Source organism: Punica granatum, chromosome 8, assembly GCF_007655135.1.
Source record: "Punica granatum isolate Tunisia-2019 chromosome 8, ASM765513v2, whole genome shotgun sequence".
Lineage (NCBI taxonomy): Eukaryota > Viridiplantae > Streptophyta > Magnoliopsida > Myrtales > Lythraceae > Punica > Punica granatum.
This window is the reverse complement of record NC_045134.1, coordinates 10,730,796-10,756,087: the sequence shown is the minus strand read 5'-3', so window position 1 is coordinate 10,756,087 and position 25,292 is coordinate 10,730,796. Positions and strand designations below refer to the sequence as shown.

The window sequence follows — 25,292 nt, the reverse complement described above, 5'->3', positions numbered from 1 at the left end:
AAACACGTCTTGGTCAGGATGAAGTCGATACTAGAACAAGTGTTAGTTTTGGGCAATCTAAAAAGGGACAAGATTGAAATGGACATGCATAAGGAATTAGGGAGTTCTTTGCATTGTAGTAATTTTTATTGGGGCTTTGTTTCTTTGGGTTATTATGGGAGGGAGAGAGAGAGGAGCAGTTGGTTGTGCTTTGAATGGAAAGCATGTATACATCTTTGAGTGAGGGGTAATGCATTTGTACAACTAAGATATCCACTTTCTAATTTGGGACTGGCAAAATTTGCTCTTTCTACCCAACAGATGTTTGCACAGCATGCGGTCGGCTGACAATGTTGGCTTCCAATAATTCATGACAGTCCCGTAGGTCGGTGCTGATCTATATTCGGTCCCAAACTATAGTAGGGGTCCATTCAAAGAGACATCACGTTTTAAATGCGTGGTCAATTATGATTTGCTTTGAGTTACTTGATCAACTTGTTGATTCACTTGCTAGAGAGATTAGTCGAAGTCTGTTCGTGGAAGAATCGAATCAATTATTGCCCTAAGAAAGTATTTTGAAGCTGGAAAAAGCTACATTCGTTCCTATCGATTGATAATTGAAACCCAGCTAGTCAAACATCTTCAAAGTCATTTTCATTTTCTTTTTGGTAAATTTTTGGAGGTAGAAGTGAAAAGGTACCGAGGCCATTTATCTCAAAGGGAATCGATATGTAGGGCCGAAAGCCCACTTGTTCTCAGCGTCTCTCCGCCGCAGATTATGCTTTGTTCCCCTTTCACATCGGTTGGTCGGGTTCCACTGGGTACTAGACTAGTACAGGACTCGACTTGTAAAGACCTCAAGAACAAAAATTCACCAGATATTATGGTGCTCACAAGCTATCGGATCAACTCTTTTTTATGTTTAGAGATCCACCATATCACAAAAGAGTTGGATTGTTTTCCGTAGGTACAACCTAACCCAAGAGAACCCTGAGATTTCTCTCTTCAATATAAAGTTGATGCAGAGTCGATATGCTGTAACACGAAAAGTGCTCGATATTTTCAATCTTTTCTTCTATATGCGTGCTTCAATTGGGCAGTTTTTTGGATGAGGGGCTAAATGGCAAGTGAGATTTCTGATGGAGGATTCCACATATGGAAATTAGGTGTTCTTGTCATCAAGATCATGACCAAATCTTGTGGGAATAAGACCAGTTAGGACGTTATTAATAATATCTAAATTTTCATTGTGCGGGCAGATTTTTTTGGTTGATCTTTGCTTTTTTTGCCTTTTGGACGGGTAGATTTTTTTGTTTTGGTCCAAATCTTTCTTCTTTTTCATTTAAATCCGACCTAAGTAGTGAGAGAGAGAGATGCATACGTAAACTAAGAGTAAATATATATATATATATATATATTTATGAAAACGAAGAGCCGAATTCCTTCTCTCACGTTTCCAAATCATCGTGAAGATATAAGGAAATTTTATATTTTTTTATCATGAATATTTTCATATAGATTATTAACGGAATATATAGATTATATCCACATATAACCAACATAATATATATATATATATATATTATACACAAGGAAGAATTTGTAGTAAAATCCGTAAATTATATACACATTGCCTAACATATAGATTATATACACTTGAATAATATCGCCCAAACGTATATATATTGTTTGCATATATGTATACATATGGCGTTTGCATATATATTATATATATAAACTATATATGCGTTCGTATATATAATATATATAGTGTGTTGATTATATATGTCGTTTGCATATATATATATATATATATATTTGATGATATATATATATATATATAGATCCCACTAAGAATAAAAATTGAACATAGTGCTGGATTCTTAAAGAAGAACAACATCCTGGAGCGCAGTGTGAGTAAAGGTAACTAGGACCTCTCCTTCCTGTAAACCTCATCGAGTGTGTGCTTGGGAAAAATTAAATTCATACTCGCGTTTGACATAACTCATTTTTTTTATTAATTATCTTTTCCAGGTATAATATTGTAGATTTTTTAGACACTACAATCGAATCATATGATAAAAGAATTGAGACTTGAAAAAGACATATAGAAAGTAAAAGCGAAATTCACAGATTATGAGATGCTGTGAGCGCAAATAATGACGAAATCATTACCTTTTTGACACGATTTTCTTTTATGAAGAGGTATATTTTGCACTTTTTAACTAAATATATTCTCTTTTAATATAAAATTTGATTATTATTAAATTGTTACTCCCAATAAAATTAGAGTACATTAATGCATGCAGACATAAGAAAGTCTTAGATCGATAATCCTTAATTCGTAAGGAGGCCTATACATCGTTAAGAGTTTTAAGATAACTACAATTTCGTTTCATGCACCACCAAATAAATGCTAATGTAAAGAGCCATATGTTGGTGGATACGCTCTGTCCAATCGATATGAGTGGCAATACAATACTACACTTTTTTTCTTTCTGGGATAGCAATTCTTATTTCCTTTTCATTACATCATATTTATAAATTATAAAATATGTATTATACCATTTAAATTTAAATAAAAATAAGTATGCATTTAAAACATTTAGATCCAAATGTAGAGTTAGATTTTATTATTTATATAGCAACCAAAAAAATTTATAATCGCATATTATTACATAATTAATTCGATATTCATATGAAGAATATCTTAAATTAATGTATTTAATCTTTATATCATTTAATTGATAGGGGCGCCTGCACAGCGCGCGAGTATTCATCTAGTTTCAATGAAATTAAAGTAACAAACAAAGAAACACTACATCTCATAACTTTTCGTATAAGCATAAGTGATCATATGGAGACGTCGACATTTTCATCAAATGTCAAAAAATTTCGACAGTCAATAGCCCCGCTAAAATCACTTCACAGCGGCTTTACAGTAGGAGGAAACAGGAGCCGCCTCGATGTGAAGCCATCCACTTAGTTCGAGCCTGTTATCCATCAAATTTCGAGCATTGGACCACGAATTCTTCCAGTCACCAAAATGTGTCTATGCTGCAGTAGTTGGCCCTGCAGTGTGTTAGAAAAACCGAATTAGTCAGAATCATAAGCAGTTGAGCAGTGCAGCTGTATGACTAACTTCGCATGAGGAGCGGTTAGATTTGACTGTCACAAGAGAATCAATCACTATAGGCAACATTCTTCTGCAAATATCGTTCGCAGGTTGGCCCCGTTCCTCGGAAAATGTTAGTTTCTAGACCTGGCCACGTTTTCTGTCGACAGAAAGAACTTCTCACTTTTTTAAACACAAAACAAGCAGAACTTGTGGAACCGAATTGGGGGTACCTTTAGCAGACGGTGGTTCGTCCTGCGGCTTCATAGCTGGAAAGAGAAGTACTTCCTGCACAGGCAATGCAGATATGAACACAGTAAGAGATTGCAGAAAGAAATTTTAGTTGTGTTTCGGTACCTTAATGTTCTGTGAATCGGTCAATAGCATAGTCAACCGGTCGACTCCCATGCCCCACCCTCCCGTGGGAGGCAGCCCATATTCCAGAGCCGTGCAGAATGTTTCATCCAAAGCCATGGCTTCGTCATCGCCTGATTGCCGATCCTGAAGACTCACAAAGGGGAGAAAGAATCATTTGCTAGCTCCAATGGAGTCCCATTAAGAGAGACTTATAAAATGACGGCAGTACCTTCAATTGGTCAGCAAATCTCTGGCGTTGAACCACGGGATCATTCAGTTCAGTATAGGCATCGCAGAGCTGAACAGCATAAGAGAAGTGATTTGGATATGTAGATTGGATTAGGATTTGAAACTTGATTTCAAATGAAACAGAATGAAGAAAGATATCAAGCTTGGGATGAGCACATATACTTCATGCTTGTTGACGACCAATTCGAAGCGCTCAGTCAGGCTTGGTTTCAACCGGTGCCACTTTGCCAGAGGACTCATTATCTCGGGATGGTTTATGATGAACGTTGGGTTAACACAAGTTTCTTCTAGGAAGTGGCCTACAAGCTGCAATTGACCCACAAAGAACATGTAAATACACTCTAAACCGAAAACACGTAGAAGAAACTTTTATAGCACAAGTCGTGATTCCTTCAGTCGGAGAAAAGGGCAGAAATCACTTGAACTTATAAAAAAATCATGACAGCTTACTTTATCCAACAAGCGAGCAGTTGTCTGAGGCGGAGGGCACTTAACGTCGAACTTCGCACAGGTTTCTACCAAGTACTTGTTAGCTTCATCGCTGGAGAAATCCCTTGAGATATTGAGGCCTGCAATCTTCTCTAATTCCTCTACCATGTCTATTCTCCTGTGAAAAATTGAAAAAAATCAGATACCAACTGAATGAATTTTAGCTCTAGGCAAAATAAAAATGAAATTCCTATATACAGCAACGGAAAGACGACCGACCTGAAAGGAGGAGTGAAGTTGATCTCAATGGGATCGTTATTTAGCCCGTTTGCGTGATACTTGATCTTATAGCCACCAGTGAGTTCCATAACCATCCCTTTTCAAATTTAAGAAGGAAATTGAGAATACAAGGCATGTTTCAGGCAGAATAACACGATCACAATACCTACAGAGAAATATATGAATTGATCAAATCAAAAACCTTACCGCTCAGCATTTCCTCAGTGAGGCTCATCAAATCATCGTAGTCTGCAAAGGCCATGTAGAACTCACATGTGGTGAACTCAGGATTATGAGTCAAATCAATTCCCTCATTCCTGAATGTCTTTCCTATTTCATAAACCCGATCGAGTCCACCAACCACCAGCTCCTTCAGGTAGAGTTCAGGCGCTATCCGCATAAACAGCCTCATGTTCAGCTCGTTGTGGTGAGTCACAAATGGCCGTGCGGCGGCCCCACCAGCAATCACATTCATCATTGGTGTTTCAACCTGCAAAGAGAAAATGTCAACTACACAACAAGAGCTACAAAAGAACCATTGCTGCAATTGTTCTAAAGGGCAAAAAGGGTAAACTGAAACAAAAAGGTACATATATGATGCGACGAGTCATTCATTCACCAACCTCTAAGAAATCAAGATTGTCAAGAAATTTCCGGATATATGATACAATCCTTGCTCTGGTCTTAAAGATTTGCTGAACCTCTGAATTGAGCATCAAGTCCAAATAGCGTTGACGATATCGAGTTTCCTGCCAGTGTATGGAAAAGAAATGTGCAACACTAGTTAGATGACAATCAGATTCTGAATATTAAATGCCAGAACTAAAAACTATTTAACGTCAGAGGATTCTCAATCAAACTCAAAAACTGTTTTATAAATAATGATAATCTAAATCCAATTACTTGTAAAAGCGTCCGTATAGACTAAAAACACAGCTGTTGACAGGATTTGTAGTTAAAAGATATGCAAACATGTAGAGATCGTTTTTGTGACGTACCTGATCTTTCAAAATGTATGCTTCAGGATTCCGTGGTCTTCCTACGAGCCATGACTCAATCTTCTGCAGTGGAAAAAAAGTAATTACATTCTGTAAAGTATGGTTGCATTGATTTCTTATAAAATAATATAATGTACTTGTTAACTTTCACATTTGCATTATTATCAGATGCAGAGCCAGCAGCTTTCTGCCTTGGCAACATGTGAAGGCAATGAGACAAGACTGTGAATGATGTTGGAAATATGCTCAGCTCTCCTCTTTTAGTTTTTCCTGGAAATATAACAAGAGAAGCGCAAAAACAAATACAAGAGATTACAATCTGAGACCTGGGAAGATGCAACGATGGTAAAACGTAAAATAGTAGAATTTAGACCTGGGAAGCCAGTGACACCAACAATATCACCGCGCTTCACACTAGAATGAAACTTGGAAAATTCTGCTTCTTCCATGCCCGATTTACTACAACAAAACAATCGACCAGAAACAAAAGGATTAAGAAAAATACAGTTGGATTGATTGTCGAGGAAATAGGGAGAACAATTTTGCAGCTTCTTAAAGGCTGAAATGAGAATAATTAGTCCAATGCGATAAGCACCTTGCATCGGCCATAACTTGCAATTTAGCACCACCACCATGCATATCATAAAAGACCAACATAGAAGAGGAAGATCTCTTGCTCATAATCCGCCCTTGCATCGATAAACATTATAGATTAGATGATATGAATCGTGCCAAAGTGGGATAATATACAAATATCAAAGAGCAAACACATTAATTACCAGCAAGAGACACTGTCACATCCTGGAGGTGGTCTCCATTATTTAAGCTTCCATACTTCTCAATGTACTCGAGGATAGACATTTGAACCTCGAATTTGTGGGGATATGGATTCTTTCCATCTGCCTTCTGGGCTTCAAGATGTTTCACCCTGTTCTCAAAGTATTGCTGCAATGGAAACATCGTAAGAGAATTTCATTCATTAAAACCGGGGTGAATATTCCAGTTAGAACCAGTCGATCCCAATCTGAAAGAAGCAATAATAAGAACAGACACATACCGTTGGATCCATGTTGTCAGAAAACATCTTGTTTTCCGAGTCCCAGCACTGACAAATTTAGATCTTCTGGGGACGAACAATCAGTCAATGGACAAAAGAGAGCTTCAAATCAAGACTTTCAGTCAGGGAATAAGTGAAAAGCTGGGGAGGGAGCAGATGTTTTGACCAGAACGACAGTCTCATTCTTGATCTCTTACAAGCTGATAGCCGCCTTAATATTATATATACTCTATATCATCATTTCGTTATATTATATATTGTAAACTTGACTACCTTTTCTCATATGTTCAACTTCCTTGTCGATGTTGTATGTTGGCTTTTGGAATTTGGATTCGTCGGGCTGGCTTTTGTTAAAATATTTTGTTAAAAATTGCTTGGGCGCCACTCATACGTATGTGTGAGTTTGTATTTATATATCACGTCTTCTAGATCAAAAATTGCTTGGGCGCCACTCCTACGCATGCGTAACTTAGTTGAACTCAGGCATTGAGTTTGTGTATATAGGTCCATTAGAGCAGGCGCTGGACCTAATTAATGTGAATTTGTTAAGAAAAAAAGACCAACCAATTTACAGAAGTGAATCTGTTTAGCATATGTCTGTACTATATTGTTCTTAATTCCTGCAATTGTAACTATATACCACTCCATTTTCTAGAATTTAATTAACATTACTAGACGATAGACCCGTGAAGCATTGTGAGGGATAACGAAATGACCGGCAATTAGCATTGGAATTGCTTGATATGCATGCGAGATGATAGTTTTGTCCATAATAAATCTCAACATAATTAGTTTGTTCGTGAAAAGTTACTCGGTTGAAGTTTCTTTTTGGCTCATATTGATATTTGGTAGATGTACATCTTAGCCTCATATTTGGTTAAACTTCATTCTTACTTATAAGTGAGTGAAAAGGCCTTAGATGAGTGCTTTTGTATAAGACATTCTGACAAGACACAATGAATCCCCCCTTCCTTGGTGATTGCTACTAAGGATGGAATCTTATATACAGAGAGGGGACAATATTTGTTATCCTATTCCCTATCCAAATTGCTCAATTTCAGAATACGTCTATGTTTTGGTTAGAGCACGATTATTCTCAGCTTATTTTCCGAGGGACTAATCCTATTTGGATATTGAATCGGGTCCTAATCACAAGGTATTTCCAATAGGCTTCGAATTTCTGTAAAATTTGTGGTAGTTTTTATTTTCTGAACCCAGTCTCCTTGCTTGTTTCGATGACAGTTCACCTCCTACACGGTGTGGTTCATTACAGATCATTTGAGCTCTATCAGGGCAATTCATTGAGTTTGTCTCTGTAGATTGATCTATGTCAGAGTCATAACGAAAGTCAGCGGAGTGCACCCTTGGTAGAGATTCTTGCTAGCTATAACAAACCGTTCGATCTCATCCTACGTACGTCATGCATGGGAGTGAATTCAAGGAATAACATTGATACCCGGAACTAAAGTTGTCCCTGTCATCGGAGGGTTCCGGGGAAACGCAGGTTCCTAAGGAAGCCATTCAAAGTGCGTGGGAGGAAGTACTTTAAAAACATGAGATTCGAAAGGACGAGTACTGCCTTCATAATTTTATCCTTTGGTCTTGATAAATATTAGCATTTATTCCTCCTTGTCAAAGTCTGCTTCTGTAGCCTACCTTGCGCCACATGAACACCTTTGAAGATTAGTTTTTATTTAAATAAAAAAAAAAAGCTCTTTTGCCTTCTTCCTCTCGTTTAGGCGCGCGAAAGGGAAATTCAAGAGTAGAATAAGAAAATTGGACACATACGAAATTAATTTGTGGCTGCCCACGAATAGACAAACTCATTAGACCATTCTCTCTCTCTCCCTCTTACATTTCCACTATTGACTTCTTTGTGTGGCTACTCGTGACTGAGAAGCTTTTGCATTGCTTTGTCGACTACCTCTCACCTTAATCTACCATTATATAAATTTATAATATTAGAACAAATCAAATGGAAAAAGAAAAGAAAGAAAATCCCTTAATTTAATTGGAGAACGAGAGCTTATGAGAAGTCAGAGAAAAGAATTAGGCGGCATTCGATACGTGAGAATTTATGTGAATTCTCAGAAAAATTAATTTTAATTTTCTGCGCCGATAGAAATTTCATAATTTGTTGAGTCATGCAAATATACATTTTCACTTTCATATTTCCACTACACCTATATATAAAAGCTGTTTTAGTAAGAATATGCAAGAAAAGCACTTCGAATTGTTGATTTATCGCCAGAGATGGCTTAGAACCAATGGTTAACTCGAATGTATATTGCTAATAATTTAATTGTCGGGAATTCGCCCAACACCGTGAGGAAAAAAGGGGACCAAAAAGATTAATTATTGAAGGCTTGGAGAGGAAACAAACAAATCATATCATCACATGGGAAAAAATTCATTTGATGTGTGCTTTTTTTACCCAGTCCCTCCCACTCTCTTTATGTGCACTAAGTGCCATTCTTGTACTCGTGTGTTTGTCCTTGGAGCACTTTTGCTCCCATAATTGAGTTCTTGAAAGACTTGAGCCCTTCTCGGCACGAAAATTTTATAATAAAATCGGGAACTGATATCCAGGATTTAATTTAATGGCAAATTGAGGTCCTTGCCGGTGGGCTTTACTTACATCCAATGCAGGGATTTAAAAGTCACGCAAAGAATTTCGTGATCAATATCAAGTCGATACTCTAATGAAAATTAGTCTCAGACAGTTTAGAAACGAATGAAATGTGTTAAAACATGTTGTCCCACACGGAAAATTAAGTGTTGAGACATATTGTTCGCACGGAAAAATTTAACATAAATCAACGAGTTTATAAGTGAGTACCATAATCTATCAACTCGAACTTTGAGGTTTGAGATGGGATCAATCGCTTATAGGCTCAATTGAATTTTACATGGTATCAGAGCGGGTTATGCTTCTGTGCGCTCATGTAGACTCACACCACGCCAAGTCTAATTTCGAGATAGTCAAATTGCGCCTCATTTTAATCCGACTCAAGTGTGGCCTCATCATCAATTATTATCCCCCCTCCTCTAGCCCGAGGTGCAAGAAGAAGTTCACATCGTGGTTAAATCCCGAGTGCGGAAGTCCAGTCTCAGCTCGTAGTCAGTTATTAAGGGCGGGTGTTCAAGTCTACATGGCACGTGTAGGTGAAGCATCAAAGCTAACTTTGCCACGTGAGGGCGGGTGTTGAGACATATTGTCTGACACGGAAAAATTAAACAGAAATCAACGAGTTTATAAGTGATTGAGTACCACAATCTATCGAGTTCCCACAACCTATCAGCTCGAGTTTTTGAGTTGGAGATGGGCACAATCACTTATAGGCTCATCTTGGGATTTTACAAGATGGGAATCAACCCCATAACGATTTAGAGGGAGTTCTTGCATTGTAGCCATTTATTAGGGCTTTATTTCTTTGGGTTATTATGGGAGAGAGGAGCAGCTGGATGGGCTTTAAATGGATTTGAGGGGTAATGCATTTGTACAACTCGATGTTCACTTTCTAAGTTGGGACAGGCAAAATTTGCTCTTTCAATCCAACAGATATTTGCACAGTATACGGTCAGGTGACAAGGTTAGGCCTCCAATAATCCTCGACAGTCCCGTCCGTCGGACCCGATCTAATATTCAATCCCAAACTATAAAAGCAGTCCAGTCAAAGAGAAATCACATTATAGGTGCGTGCTCAATATTAAAACATATAACTGGCCGGCTAAACTTCTCGTCACACGTAAGACTTAAAGACTAATGGGTAAAGGGTAATCATTTATAAGTGAATGATTATCTTTGTCATTCGCTTTGCATTACTTGATCAACTTGTTGATTCACTTGCTAGGGAGATTAGTCGAAGTCTGCTCATGGAAGAATCAAATCAATTATTGCCCTATGAAAGTATGTCGAAGCAGGAAAAGGCTAAACACCCGTGCTGAACGTTCCATTGACCATCAACCACCAGAAGCAAAGGAAATCCAACATTTTTGGGTTTATTAAAAGGCCAAAAAAAGAAGAGAGAGATTTTCAACAAGTAAAAAGAGAGACAATCGTGCCAATCGATCGATAATTGAAACCTAGACACTCAACATCTTGAAAAGTGAAAAGGTAAGAAGGCCATATGTCAAAGGGAATCGATTTTGTAGGGCCGGAAACTCACTTTCTATTTTTCATCGTCTCGCTGAAGACGGCATGTTCCTCTTTTGTATCGGTGGATCAGGTTCCATTAGGTCCTATACGAGGACAAGGGCTCGGTAAGACCTTCAAAACAAAAGTTCACCAAATAGTACGATCCGTCGCCCATAAGCTATTTGAAATGGAACCATATCACAAAACGATGGGATGATTGAAATTTACTCTTTTACAACCCAAGTTGGTTTATAGCAAAAGGAAACACTAGCTTTTTGTATAATTGAATATAGAGATGACACATTTCCATCAAATGTCAAAAAATTCGAAGGTCAATAGCCCCACTTAAATCACCTCAAGGCAGCGCAATAACTATTTCGACTTCACAGCAGCTTTAGTGTTGGGAGGAATCAGGAGCTGCTGCGATGTGAAGGCATCCACCAAGTTCAAGCATGTGACGGGTCAAAATTCAAGCAGTGGTCCCTCAATTCTTCCAGTCACGAAAATGCATCTATGTTGCAGCAGTTGGCCCTGCAGCATATTGGAGAAATCGAATTAGTCAAACTCATGAGCAGTTAAGCAATCTGCCTTTTGAACAGCTTCGCATGAGCAGTCCGATTTGATTGTCACAAGAGAATCAATCTCTTAGGCAACATTCAATTATTGTTCGCAGGTTAGCCTGCTCCTTGGAAAATGATAGTTTCTAGACATGGCCAAGTTCAGTCGAAAGAACTCAAATTTTTATAGACAAAACAAACAGAACTAGTGAAACCGAATTAAGATACCTTTAGCAGACGGTGGTTCATCCTGTGGCTTCATAGCAGGAAACAGAAGTACTTCCTGCACAGAAAATGCAGAAACAATAAGCAAACACAGTAAGAGATTGTAGGAAGATATTTAAAATGCATCTCTGTGGGGGTGCGTGTGTGTGTGTGTGTGAGAGAGAGAGAGAGGGCAGGACCTTAATGTTCTGGGAGTCCGTCAACAGCATAGCCAACCGGTCAATTCCCAAGCCCCATCCTCCTGTGGGAGGCAGCCCATATTCTAGAGCTGTGCAGAATGTCTCATCCAAAGCCATGGCTTCGTCATCCCCTGATTGCCGATCCTGAAAACTCGAAAAGGCGATAAAGAATCATTTTCTAGCTCATGGATTCCCACTAAGAGAGACGAGAGAGACACATATAATGATGGCAATACCTTCAGCTGGTCTGCAAATCTCTGGCGTTGTACTACAGGGTCATTCAGTTCGGTATAGGCATTGCAAAGCTGGGAGGTGAAGAGAAGTTGTTAGATTGGTACAATGGAATAGGAATTAGAATTTGACTTAGGAATGGAAACAGAATGGTTTTGTGGGGGTGGGGAGAGGGAAAGAATCATGCTTCAGAGGAGCATACTTCATGCTTGTTGATGAACAACTCAAAGCGCTCTGTCAGTCCTGGTTTCGACCGGTGCCATTTTGCCAAAGGACTCATTATCTCTGGATGGTTTATGATGAACGTAGGGTTGACACAAGTTTCTTCTAAGAAGTGGCCAACAAGCTGCAATCACCCACAGAACATGTAAATACTCTAAACTCAAACAGGTGCAAAGAGACTTAAACTAACCCCGTCATTGTAGGTAAGTGAAAAATACTACCTTCCAATAGAACTTGAATTGCCTCAACAGATTATATATGGACTGGTGACTATATAGAGAAAAAGGCTAAATCACATAAAATAAAAACAAAAACCATGAGAGCTTACTTTATCCAACAACCTAGCAGTTGTCTGAGGAGGAGGGCACTTAACATCGAACTTTGCACAAGCTTCCAATAAGTATTTATTAGCTTCCTCACTAGAGAAATCCCTTGGTATACTGAGGCCTGCAACCTTCTCCAATTCCTCTACCATGTCTATCCTCCTGGGGTAAAATGAAAACATCAGATACTAAGTGCATCAAGATAGCTCTAGGCATATAAAATTGAAATTCCCATAAAGAGCAAAATGAAGGTTGACCCACCTAAAAGGGGGAGTGAAGTCGATCTCAATAGGATCCTTGTCAAGTCCGTTTGTGTGATACTTGATCTTATAGCCGCCAGTGAGTTCCATAACCATCCCTTTTCAATTTAAAAAGGAATATTGAGAATATAAGTCATGCTTTGGGCAGAATAACATGATCAGAATACAGAAGGATATATGAATCGATCAAATTAAAACCTTACCACTGAGCATTCTCTCAGTGAGGCTCATCAAATCATTGTAGTCTGCGAAGGCCATGTAGAATTCACACGTGGTGAACTCCGGATTGTGAGTCAAATCAATTCCCTCGTTCCTGAATTGCTTTCCTATTTCATAAACACGATCAAGTCCACCAACCACCAGCTCCTTCAGGTAGAGTTCAGGCGCTATCCGCATATATAGCCTCATGTTCAATTCATTGTGGTGAGTCACAAATGGCCGTGCAGTGGCCCCACCAGCAATCATATTCATCATTGGTGTTTCGACCTGCAAATAATAGATATCACTACACAAGAAGAGCTACAAAACATCCATTTCAACATATGTTTTAGGGCAAAAAAGGTAAACTAAAACAAAGGTATAATATGAAGCGATGAGTCATTCACCAACCTCCAAGAAATCAAGATTATCAAGAAATCCCCGCATATAGGATACAATCTTGGCTCTGGTCTTAAAGATTTGCCGAACCTCTGTATTGAGCATCAAATCCAAATAACGTTGACGATATCGAGTTTCCTGCCAGTGCGTGGAAAAATTACCTTACTGACTGATATGAACCAACAAATGGGGAAAATAAAATACTGCCTACACTAAGAGGAAACAGCTACCAAGTTCTTAAGATTCCAGCAAAGGAATAGGAAAGTATTAACACTCAATTACATGACCATTAGATTCTGGATTTAAAGGCCAGAATTCAGATCTATATAATCACAGAGGATTCTCAGTATTAAGCACAGGAACTCAAAGAGTATTTGTTCTCATAACATCAAAATAACCTTTCACTGTCAAACCAGAACTAAAAATAGCTTACAGAATAACTAATAATCAATTAAATCCAGTTACTTATAAAAGAATCCTTATAGATTAAAACACAGAGCTATTGACAAGTAGTCTAGCTAAGGATATGCAAATATGTAGAGATCATTTTTGTGAAGTACCTGATCTTTTAAAATATATGCTTCAGGATTCCGTGGTCTTCCTGGCAGCCATGAATCAATTTTCTGCGATGTAAGACAAAAAAAAAGTGATTATACTCTGTAAAGCGTGGCTGCATAGTCTTATAAAATAATTAAATATACTTGTTAACCTTCACATTTGCATTATCAGATCCAGGACCAGCTTTCTGCCTTGGCATCATGTGAAGGCAATGCGACAAAACTATGAATGATGTTGGAAATATGCTCAGCTCTCCTCTTTTGGTTTTTCCTGGAAACAATTGAGAGAAGCACAATAACAAATGCATGAGATTACCATCGAAGACAACAGTTCGTAAATTTTTTAAAGTTCTTCTCTGCATAAACCTCAGCACCACATAAATAAATATGCAACATATGGAATGTAAAAGATCAAAATAAATAAATAAATAAAACAGTAGAATTTAAACCTGGGAAGCCAGTGACACCAACAACATCACCACGCTTCACGCTAGAGTGAAACTTGGAAAATTCTGCTTCTTCCATGCCCGATTTACTGCAACAAAAACAATTGACAAGAAACGAAAGGATTAACAAAAATAGAGTTGCACAAAATTATCGACACATTAGAAAGATCACACTGCAATTTATTAAAGGCTGAGATGAGAATAATCCAACGTGATAAGCACCTCGCATCAGCCATGACTTGCAATTTAGCACCGCCCTCATGCATATCATAAAAGAACAACTTCGAAGAGGAAGATCTCTTGCTCATAATCCTCCCTTGCATAAATAAACAGAACATATTAGGTGACAAGAATTACATCAGAGTGGGATAATGTACAAATATCGAAGGACAGACACCGTGACATCCCCAAATCAGTTACCAGCAAGAGACACCGAGACATCCTCAAGGTGGTCTCCGTTATTTAAGCTTCCATACTTCTCGATGTACTCGAGGATAGACATTTGGACCCCGAATTTGTGGGGATACGGATTCTTTCCATCTGCCTTCTGGGCTTCAAGATATTTCAGCCTGTTCTCAAAGTATTGCTGCAACAGAAACATCATAAGAGGATTCAATTTTAAAACTGGGATAACAACTTCAGCTAGAAAAAATAAAGAAGCAATAATAAGAACTGAGACATACTGTTGGATCCATATCATCATCCTCAGCTGCTGCAGCTTTTTGACTAGCCTTGGAAGGAACCTGGGAAATACAGAACAATCAGCAAAGCATCTCGAAACAGTGCGTGTAAGCTTCCCAAGGATAATCCATGCATAATGCTAATTAGAGTACAATTTTAATAGCATTCCCAGCAGATACAAAACCATGATGAATGAAGAATTAACAGCCGTGTTCATCCTACCGAGCCAAATGCCGACACTCAACAACCAATTCACGCTATTAATACCTTCATTTTCGATCCATCAAATGCATATACTACTGTCAGTATGATTAGCCTCACATCTCTAATCATCAATGACTAAACCGTATAATTTTAATTAACTGAAGCTGAAATTGACATTGAAATTTGGAATTTGGCATCCAAAAAAGACCGGGACAAAACCTGCTTAGCCTTCTCCTCCTTGAGTCTTCTTTCCTCTTCCTTCTTTTGATTCTTCAACTGCTTCTTCAGTGCACTGCGAGAACTCACAGAGCATGAGACTCGAAACAGAAAGACGAAAACGATTATGACAGAACCGGAGCAACTGCAGCGGGAGCTCAGTGAAGCAAATGCTGCGAAGGAGGGTACTTACTTTTTGCTCAGTGTCTCTGAAGCGGCGGAAGCATCGCCGCTGTCCACCGACATTCCGCGATTGCCTTCGCCGCGTCGTCTGCGGAGCCGCCCTCCATGGTTCCGGCTGGTGCGAAAAGCAAAGAGAAAGGACGGGGTCGATGACGGTGGAGAAGAAGATGGAGAACTGATTCCTCGGAGAGTCTGCGCGTATGAATGAGCTCTAATGGTAGGGTTTCGGCTTAGGAAAGGGCAAAAGCGGCCTCAACCTTTAGCTGCTTTTCGTTTTCATCCTAAGCCTTTTTCCTTGTTCGATTTTGTCCTAAACATTCCTCATTTTTTTCACTTTCGTCCTACTGCCTAATTTTCCGTCGAAACTAAAGGATTTTGAATTTTCTGCAGAAAAATTAATTTTCGAAAAAAAAGAAAGATTGATCGACACAGTCGGAAAGAAAAGAAAGGAGGGAGGAGGCAATCACTGGCGGCGGTGGCCACCCCTCCTCCAAGATTTCCAGCCACCTCAGAGGAGGCCAACAAAGTCGGGGGAGGGACAGTGGCCACTGGCTTTGTCGATCAATCTCTTTTTTTTTTTGAAAATTAATTTTACTATAGAAAATTCAAAATCCGTTAGTTTTGATGGAAAATTAAACAGTGGGATGAAAGTGAACAAAATGAGCAACATTGAGGACAAGATCTAACAAGAAAAAAGGCGTAGGACGAAAACGAAAATGTAGCTAATGATTCGAGATTAGAAGTGGCTTTTTCCCTTAACCCCCTTTGGAATCAATTCTCATAAGAAACTGTGTCAATTCATTTCATTTCAATTCGATTTAGTAAATTCCCTGGTAAAAGAATTATGTTCTTTGGAAAATTAAAAAATTAACCTAAAATGAATTGAAGTGTATCTGTGAAGAATTTTAAAATTTAAAATTACGGTGGTTAGTTTCAAATGAATTGAATTCTGATTAAATCTGGTCGATTTTGGCCCGATTTGAAATCCAACGTAAATCTTGCTTTTTTTAAACAAATCTTGCAAAAATGTATATTCTTAAGGGATAACTATAGCCATGGTAAATCGTAAAAAATTTCACTTTGCAAAAATTAATCTTCAACATTTGTTAGATGAGACACTTATGGTCAATTTCCCAACCGACTATTACGGAGCTGCTACATGGATATCATGCCGTAAAATACGTCCCAATTGGTTGTTAATCATACACATGATGATTTTTTAAGGACTGAAAATTTAAAGAAAAAAGAAAAGGAAAAAAAACACTAGCGACCTTCATCCCCCGAGTAGGTTCACCAACGGCTAGCCGTAATTCCTTTTCTTGAATTTCATTTTTTCCCCTAAATTTTTAGATTACTAATTTTTGACATTGAAAATGATATTTGAAGGTTTCACATCAACGTTGAGTACACCAAATGCAGAGTCAGCTACCGCGTCGTTGAAAATAGGAGTGGTGAGTGTCTTATTTCTAAAGGAGAGGGCATTCATATATAAAGTCTGTCAACTTGACTTTATCATATGGATATAATACGTAAAATTCACATGGGTGATGATTGGTCTCCATCTCTTTTTTGTTTCCCTTGATATACAATACAACTACGATGCGTGTCCATGCTACATAAGCTACTATATTGAACGCTAGGATATGATCGAATTGAAGCTCAATTAAAAACATAGAAAAAACCTAACTTATGATATTCAAGACACGAATTGGGGGTTTCTCTTTTAATTGCCTTAATGTATATATCGCTCTTGATACTATAGATGATCGGTGAGTTGTTGCAGTGGTACAAGAAGCAGAAGAATACTGAGAAATTGGTGGTGATGATGATAACTGAAAATCCCCACAAGATATTTGAACCCTTCAATAGTTATGGATAGCAATAGAATCTCAAGTCTCTGGTAGGTCATGTTGGCACTTACTGCAGACCATGGACAACTAATTTATATATGATCGATATGTTAGTGCAAATAATCCAGAGCTTTATATTATTCTCATTGTGGGAAGATCAAATACTGATGAAACATCATTGCTGCAAATTAGAAGGATCGTCCTTCTCTTACCCCTCAAAACTAAAACAAAGACATGGTAAAAGAGATTTATTGAATGAATTATTGAAGAGACACTGCTCTAAATTTCAGATTGGACTTCATAGAGTTGTCTTTATCTAGTTTGGGCGGGTACAGTTGATTCGAATTTCCCCCTTGCTACCCATCAGGACCCCGACCCTACCAAGCTTGGTCATGGCAGTCTTGAAGGCCTCTCTAAAGGCAGTGTTGTTTAAAGCGAAGAAGTTTACGGTGGGCCTGGACCTTAGGTCCGTGAAAAGCGCCTGGTCGGAGCTAAAAAGTCTCGACCCATTTTGAAGGTTCTTGAAGTAGGCATTGTCGAATATGTGAGTTGTCGTGGGGTCCATGTCGATCACTTTATTGGGATCCATATTTCTTGGGCAAAATTCCCTCAAGTGCCTTGCGTATGAGAGGTTGAGGGTCGGATCGATTGGGTGCGTCAGGTTGAAGTTGTAGATCCTTTTAAAGACGTGGCTGCAGTGAGAAACCCCGATTATGTGTCCCCTACATAATGGAAAGTTGTGGAGGGAGAATATTAGGATTCGGGAAGTTAATGACACCGGGATAAGCCAGATTAAAAACCACTTCCCCATTTCTCATATATGCTAGGATGCTCCCTCGGGTTTTTTCCATACCTGAAAGTGCGATCATGTCGGTTTGGGAAAGACCATGTCCGCCGAAGCTGGTGTTGAGCTGGACAAGGTCGAAAGTGGGTAGGGGTATTCCATGCTCGACAATGGCTTTTGTCGATATCCTCCCGTCCCGCCTTCCTAGCTCCACATGGTAAAATGGACCCCCGGCCAGCAATAGCACAGCAGTTTCAAGACGTTTAGATGAGTTAACGGAATTGATCAGTCGAACTTGCAGGAGAATTGACATTCTAGTGACTTACCAGGAAGATGACATCTCTTGTGGCCAGGGCAAGAATGTCAGCATAGGAGACTTTGTTTCGACACTGAGGGTTGCTGTCAACTACTGCCTTGTCTTTGATCACCGTGTTGAACCCGTCTCCTGCAAGTGATAGGTCAATTGGGTGGTCCTTCTCTGCATCGTTATTGGGTGATGCGAGCAACACCGATGCATCACATCCCTAAAAAAACTCAAAAAAGAAAAGAAGTCGGATGATAAATTGAATTGATTGGTCTACAGTTTCAACTTTTGAGCAATTTTGCGACTCTTTTCTTCCATTATGAGCCATCCTTAACCATTGGTCGTTAAGGCGTATTCTCAAAATAACTATATCTACAGGTGTGGCAATAGGTGCGTGATAGTCTTTATTAAACGGAATTCACGTTTTCCTTTTCTCGACTCCGTGACCAATTCCCTTGTGGGAGACATACGGGCATTTTTTATTTGGAAGAACAATCCAGAGTTATGTTTCCATAATCTGGAAAAGCAGTCAATGATAACATATATAAAGTGATCAAACACGTATCTCTGTTGGGTCTAGTGCTTTCAGATTTTCCGGGAAACTTTTTCCGAGCCTTTGGAAAGCCGAAAAAGTTCAAAAAAGCTGTACTCCTCTTGAGAGAAGGACAAAAGTTCCATTTACTGATAAATGACTGCTTTGTCAATGAGGAACTTTTAACAGCACCATGCCGAGGACAACTTCCCAGAAAATAGACAAATGGAAATGTCGAAATCATGGTGAAGTTTCCCAGAAGGAGAAACAGGCAAGACAGCAACAGGAAGTCCAAATTCAAATTCTTCTGCAGTATAAAAGTAAATGACGGAAATGTAAACTGACCCAGACGAAGCAATCGTGGAAGAAGAGACGGAGGGTCGCCGGGGCAGTGATGTCAGTCAACTGGAACTTTCTGGTGACTGCAGAACGAACCAAATGCTCGACATTGAGGCAGGTATTATTGTAGAAGTCCGTCCTGAGCTGCCGAGCAGAGGCGGCAGCCATCAGGAGCATGCTGACAGCAAGAATGAAGGACAGAGCTCTAAAAGTTTGCATGGATGTTTTTCTCCTTCTTCTTCTTCTCGTTCCTCTTGTCTTTTGCCACCAATGAATCTCATAGGCTCATCGGCCAATCTATTTATAGAGAGGTATGTGTCTGATGTACATATTAAAATATTTGGATCAAGATATTCTGACGCAAACTGTACAGTGGATAAATGTCCTACGGTACTTGCATCATAACGCTCTGTCGTGTTATTCCAGCTCATCACTTGCACGCGTAATTAATCCGTTTCAAATCATGAATATAACACGGGAACATTTCTATAAAACTAAAGGGGCACGCATGCTACAAAGTAATAAAAGTTTTAGGGAAGTAAATCAACATATAATACCGGTCCAATCTCGCAGCATCAATTTTGTGCTGTCATTTCTTTTCCATTATTTGGAACATGGTCAGGAATTATATTGATCTCCTTGTCGAGCTTTATATTATTCTTATTGTGGAAAGATCAAATATTGATGAAACCTTATTGCTGCAAATTAGAAGGACTGTCCTTCTCTTACCACTCAAAACTAAAACAAAGACATGGTAAAAAAGAGATTTATTGAATGAATTATTGAAGAGACACTGCTCTAAAATTCAGATTGGACTTCATAGATTTGTCTTTATCTAGTTTGGGCGGGTACAGTTAATTCGAATTTCCCCCTTGCTACCCGTCAGGACCCCAACCCTGCCAAGCTTGGTCATGGCGGTCTTGAAGGCCTCTCTAAAGGCAGTGTTGTTTGAAGCGAAGAAGTTTACGGTGGGCCTGGACCTTGGGTCCGTGAAGAGCACTTGGTCGGAGCTGAAAATTCCCGTCCCATTTTGAAGGTTCTTGAAGTAGGCATTGTCGAATATGTGAGTTGTCGTGGAGTCCATGTCGATCACTTTATTGGGGTCCACATTTCTTGGGCAAAGTTCCCTCAAGTGCCTTGCGTATGAGAGGTTGAGGGTCGGATCGATTGGGTGCATCAGGTTGAAGTTGTAGATCCTTTTTAAGACGTGGCTGCAGTGAGAAATCCCGATTGTGTGCCCCCTTATATAATGGAAAGTTGTGGAGGGAGAATAATAGGATTCGGGAAGTTAATGAACCCGGGATAAGCCAGATTAAACAACCACTTCCCCATTTCTCATATATGCTAGGATGCTCCCTCGGGTTTTTTCCATACCTGATTGTGTGATCATGTCGGTTTGGGAAAGACCGTGTCCGCCGAAGCTGGTGTTGAGCTGGACAAGGTCGAAAGTGGGTAGGGGTATTCCATTCTCGACACTAGCTTTTGTCGATATCCTCCCGTCCCGCCTTCCTAGCTCCACATGGTAAAATGGACTCCCGGCCTGCAATAGCACAGCAGTTTCAAGACGTTTAGATGAGTTAACGGCATTGATCAGTTGAACTTGCAGTAGAATTGACATTCTAGTGACTTACCAGAGAGATGACATCTCTTGTGGCCAGGGCAAGAATGTCAGCATAGAAGACTTTGTTTCGGCACTGAGGGTAGCTGTCAACTACTGCCTTGTCTTTGATCAACTACTGTCTTGCCTTTGATCACCGTGTCGAACTCGCCTCCTACAAGTGATAGGTCAATTGGGTGGTCCTTCTCTGCATCGTTATTGGGTGATGCGAGCAACACCGATGCATCACATCCCTACAGAAACTCAAAAAAGAAAAGAAGTCGGATGATAAATTGAATTGATTGGTCTACAGTTTCAATTTTGAGCAATTTTGCGACTCTTTTCTTCCATTATGAGCCATCATTAACCATTGGCCGTTAAGGCGTATTCTCAAAATAACCATATCTACAGTTGTGGCAATAGGTGCGTGATAGTCTTGATTAAACGGAATTCCTGTGCTTGGAATTCACGTTTTCCTTTTCCTCAACTCCGTGACCGATTCCCTTGTGGGAGACATACGAGCATTTTTTATTTGGAAGAACAATCCAGAGTTCTGTTTCCATAATCTGGAAAAGCACTCAATGATAACATATAGAAAGTGATCAAACACGTATCTCTGTTGGGTCTAGTGCTTTCAGATTTTTCGAGAAACTTTTTCCGAGCCTTTGGAAAGCCGAAAAAGTTCAAAAAAGTTGTACTCCTCTTGATAGAAGGACAAAAGTTCCATTTACTGATAAATGACTGCTTTGTCAATTTTAGAACTTTTAACAGCACCATGCCGAAGACTACTTCCCATAAAATAGACAAATGGAAATGTCAAAATAACGGTGAAGTTTTTTAGAAAATGAAAACAACAGAGCAGTCGTGTGCATCCGGAGATGATGGATCAAAGTGAATGATGCTTAGAGGATGTATCATTTAGAACAGGCAAGACAGCAACAGGAAGTCCAAATTCAAATTCTTCTGCAGTATAAAGTCAATGACGGAAATGTAAACTGACCCTAACGAAGCAATCGTGGAAGAAGAGACGAAGGGTCGCCGGGGCAGTGATGTAGTCAACTGGAACTTTCTGGTGACGCAGAACGAACCAAATGCTCGGCATTGAGGCAGGTATTATTGTTGAAGTCCGCCCTGAGCTGCCGAGCAGAGGCGGCGGCCATCAGGAGCATCCTGACAGCAAGAATGAAGGACGGAGCTCTAAAAGCTTCCATGGATGCTTTTCTCCTTCTTCTTCTTCTTCTTCTCGTTCCTCTTGTCTTTTGCCACCAATGAATCTCATAGGCTCATCGGCCAATCTATTTATAGAGAGGTATGTGTCTGATGTGCATATTAAAATATTGGGATCAAGATATTCTGACGCAAACTGTACAGTGGATAAATGTCCTACGGTAATTGCATCATAACGCTCTGCCGTGTTATTCCAGCTCATCACTTGCACGCGTAATTAATTCGTTTCAAATCATGAATATAACACGAGAACATTTCTACAAAACTAAAGGGGCACATATGCTACAAAGTAATGAAAGTTTTATGAAACTAAATCAAATTATAATACCTGTCCAATCTCGCAGCATCAATTTTGTGCTGTTATTTCTTTTCCATTATTTGGAACATGGTCAGGAAGCATATCGATCTCCTTGTCATGCTTGGCGATGTTGGAGCAAATAATTGCCGCGTTGCAATATATGATCGATACGTCAGTGTAGTTTATCCAGAGCGTTATATTATTCTTATTGTAGGAAGATCAAATACTGTTGAAACCTCATTGCTGCAAATTAGAAGGACTGTCCTTCTCTTACCCCTCAAAACTAAAACAAAGACATGGTAAAAAAGAGATTTATTGAATGAATTATTGAAGAGACACTGCTCTAAATTTCAGATTGGACTTCATAGATTTGTCTTTATCTAGTTTGGGCGGGTACAGTTAATTCGAATTTCCCCCTTGCTACCCGTCAAGACCCCGACCCTGCCAAGTTTGGTCATGGCGGTCTTGAAGGCTTCTCTAAAGGCAGTGTCGTTTGAAGCGAAGAACTTTACGGTGGGCCTGGACCTTGGGTCCGTGAAGAGCACCTGGTCGGAGCTGAAAAGTCCCGTCCCATTTTGAAGGTTCTTGAAGTAGGCATTGTCGAATATGTGAGTTGTCGTGGGGTCCATGTCGATCACTTTATTGGGGTCCACATTTCTTGGGCAAAGTTCCCTGAAGTGCCTTGCGTATGAGAGGTTGAGGGTCGGATCGATTGGGTGCGTCAGGTTGAAGCTGTAGATCCTTTTAAAGACGTGGCTGCAATGAGAAATCCCGATTGTGTGCCCCCGACATAATGGAAAGTTGTGGAGGGAGAATATTAGGATTTGGGAAGTTAATGACACCGGGATAAGCCAGATTAAACAGCCACTTCCCCATTTCTCATATATGCTAGGATGTTCTCTCGGGTTTTTTCCATACCTGATTGTGTGATCATGTCGGTTTGGGAAAGACCGTGTCCGCCGAAGTTGGTGTTGAGCTGGACAAGGTCGAAAGTGGGTAGGGTATTCCATGCTCGACACTGGCTTTTGTCGATATCCTCCCGTCCCGCCTTCCTAGCTCCACATGGTAAAATGGAACCCCGGCCTGCAATCGCACAGCAGTTTCAAGACGTTTAGATGAGTTAACGGCATTGATCGTTGAACTTGCAGTAGAATTGACATTCTAGTGACTTACCAGGGAGATGACATCTCTTGTGGCCAGGGCAAGAATGTCAGCATAGGAGACTTTGTTTCGGCACTGAGGGTAGCTGTCAACTACTGCCTTGTCTTTGATCAACTACTGCCTTGTCTTTGATCACCGTGTCGAACTCGCCTCCTGCAAGTGATAGGTCAATTGGGTGGTCCTTCTCTGCATCGTTATTGGGTGATGCGAGCAACACCGATGCATCACATCCCTACAGAAACTCAAAAAAGAAAAGAAGACGGATGATAAATTGAATTGATTGGTCTACAGTTTCAATTTTGAGCAATTTTGCGACTCTTTTCTTCTAATATGAGCCATCATTAACCATTGGCCGTTAAGGCGTATTCTCAAAATAACCATATCTATAGTTGTGGCAATAGGTGCGTGATAGTCTTGATTAAACGGAATTCCTGTGCCTGGAATTCACGTTTTCCTTTTCCTCAACTCCGTGACCGATTCCCTTGTGGGAGACATACGAGCATTTTTTATTTGGAAGAACAATCCAGAGTTCTGTTTCCATAATCTGGAAAAGCACTCAACGATAACATATAGAAAGTGATCAAACACGTATCTCTGTTGGGTCTAGTGCTTTCAGATTTTCCGGGAAACTTTTTCCGAGCCTTTGGAAAGCCGAAAAAGTTCAAAAAAGCTGTAATCCTCTTGATAGAAGGACAAAAGTTATATTTACTGATAAATGACTGCTTTGTCAATTTTAGAACTTTTAACAGCACCATGTCGAAGACTACTTCCCATGAAATAGACAAATGGAAATGTCAAAATCACGGTGAAGATTTTTTGAAAATGAAAACAAAAGAGCTGTCGTGTGCATCCGGAGATGATGGATCAAAGTGAATAATGCTTAGAGGATGTATCATTTAGAAACAGGCAAGACAGCAACAGGAAGTCCAAATTCAAATTCTTCTGCAGTATAAAAGTAAATGACGAAAATGTAAACTGACCCTGACGAAGCAATCGTGGAAGAAGAGACGAAGGGTTGCCGGGGCAGTGATGTCAGTCAACTGGAACTTTCTGGTGACTGCAGAACGAACCAAATGCTCGACATTGAGGCAGGTATTATTGTAGAAGTCCATCCTGAGCTGCCGAGCAGAGGCGGCGGCCATCAGGAGCATCCTGACAATAAGAATGAAGGACGGAGCTCTAAAAGCTTCCATGGATGCTTTTCTCCTTCTTCTTCTTCTTCTCGTTCCTCTTGTCTTTTGCCACCAATGAATCTCATAGGCTTATCGGCCGATCTATTTATAGAGAGGTATGTGTCTGATGTATATATTAAAATATTGGGATCAAGATATTCTGACGCAAACTGTACAGTGGATAAATGTCCTACGGTAATTGCATCATAACGCTCTGTCGTGTTTTCCAGCTCATCACATGCACGCGTAATTAATTCGTTTCAAATCATGAATATAACACGAGAACATTTCTATAAAACTAAAGGGGTACGTATGCTGCAAACTAATGAAAGTAAATCAAATTATAATACCGGTCCAATCTCGCAGCATTAATTTTGTGCTGTTATTTCTTTTCCATTATTTGGAACATGGTCAGGAAGCATATCGATCTCCTTGTCATGCTTGGCGATGTCGGAGCAAATAATTGCCGCGTTGCAATATATGATCGATACGTCTGTGCCGTTTATCGGGAGCTTTATATTATTCTTATTGTGGGAAGATCAAATA

General features: G+C 39.6%; 3 protein-coding genes and 2 pseudogenes across 3 annotated transcripts; all 5 read right to left on the bottom strand.

Moving 5' to 3' along the window:
• Nucleotides 1-2,658: 2,658 nt before the first annotated feature.
• Nucleotides 2,659-6,727, bottom strand: LOC116188583 (lysine--tRNA ligase, cytoplasmic-like). The gene is made up of 16 exons (XM_031518030.1): nucleotides 6,464-6,727; nucleotides 6,186-6,351; nucleotides 6,002-6,095; nucleotides 5,780-5,865; nucleotides 5,558-5,676; nucleotides 5,407-5,469; nucleotides 5,032-5,157; nucleotides 4,616-4,898; nucleotides 4,409-4,505; nucleotides 4,151-4,307; nucleotides 3,863-4,006; nucleotides 3,681-3,749; nucleotides 3,452-3,595; nucleotides 3,328-3,382; nucleotides 3,122-3,254; nucleotides 2,659-3,051 (listed from the first exon to the last, which is right to left on the bottom strand). Exons 1-15 carry the CDS (start codon nucleotides 6,488-6,490, stop codon nucleotides 3,229-3,231), a joined length of 1,656 nt encoding a protein of 551 aa, XP_031373890.1. The 5' UTR covers nucleotides 6,491-6,727; the 3' UTR covers nucleotides 2,659-3,051; nucleotides 3,122-3,228.
• Nucleotides 6,728-10,780: 4,053 nt separating this feature from the next.
• On the bottom strand, nucleotides 10,781-15,698 carry LOC116188582 (lysine--tRNA ligase, cytoplasmic-like). The gene is given in 18 exon segments (XM_031518029.1): nucleotides 10,781-11,132; nucleotides 11,387-11,441; nucleotides 11,563-11,706; nucleotides 11,799-11,867; nucleotides 11,996-12,139; nucleotides 12,344-12,500; nucleotides 12,600-12,696; nucleotides 12,802-13,084; nucleotides 13,208-13,333; nucleotides 13,756-13,818; nucleotides 13,905-14,023; nucleotides 14,202-14,287; nucleotides 14,421-14,514; nucleotides 14,619-14,784; nucleotides 14,882-14,941; nucleotides 15,303-15,375; nucleotides 15,493-15,539; nucleotides 15,542-15,698. Coding segments are annotated over 18 exon segments (1,851 nt in total). The 5' UTR covers nucleotides 15,590-15,698; the 3' UTR covers nucleotides 10,781-11,112.
• A 1,950-nt stretch (nucleotides 15,699-17,648) lies between these two features.
• On the bottom strand, nucleotides 17,649-19,510 carry LOC116189139 (peroxidase 16-like). The gene is made up of 4 exons (XM_031518670.1): nucleotides 19,298-19,510; nucleotides 18,451-18,640; nucleotides 18,186-18,359; nucleotides 17,649-18,055 (listed from the first exon to the last, which is right to left on the bottom strand). The coding sequence occupies exons 1-4, from the start codon at nucleotides 19,508-19,510 to the stop codon at nucleotides 17,649-17,651; spliced, it is 984 nt and encodes a 327-aa protein (XP_031374530.1).
• A 616-nt stretch (nucleotides 19,511-20,126) lies between these two features.
• Nucleotides 20,127-22,099, bottom strand: LOC116189141 (annotated as a pseudogene).
• A 694-nt stretch (nucleotides 22,100-22,793) lies between these two features.
• LOC116189129 lies at nucleotides 22,794-24,767 on the bottom strand (annotated as a pseudogene).
• Nucleotides 24,768-25,292: the final 525 nt, after the last annotated feature.

Excerpts from the sequence above, each read along its gene's own strand:
- LOC116188583 (XM_031518030.1), bottom strand. The coding sequence starts at position 6,490 with ATGTTTTCTGACAACATGGATCCAACG. Across the intron at positions 5,677-5,779 it reads TGGTGTCACTGGCTTCCCAG|GAAAAACTAAAAGAGGAGAG; the intron begins GTCTAAATTCTA and ends TTATATTTCCAG. Across the intron at positions 5,158-5,406 it reads CATACATTTTGAAAGATCAG|GAAACTCGATATCGTCAACG; the intron begins GTACGTCACAAA and ends ATACACTGGCAG.
- LOC116189139 (XM_031518670.1), bottom strand. The coding sequence starts at position 19,510 with ATGCAAACTTTTAGAGCTCTGTCCTTCATTCTTGCTGTCAGCATGCTC. Across the intron at positions 18,641-19,297 it reads TCCACGATTGCTTCGTCTGG|GGATGTGATGCATCGGTGTT; the intron begins GTCAGTTTACAT and ends GAGTTTTTTTAG. Across the intron at positions 18,360-18,450 it reads CCTGGCCACAAGAGATGTCA|TATTGCTGGCCGGGGGTCCA; the intron begins TCTTCCTGGTAA and ends AAACTGCTGTGC.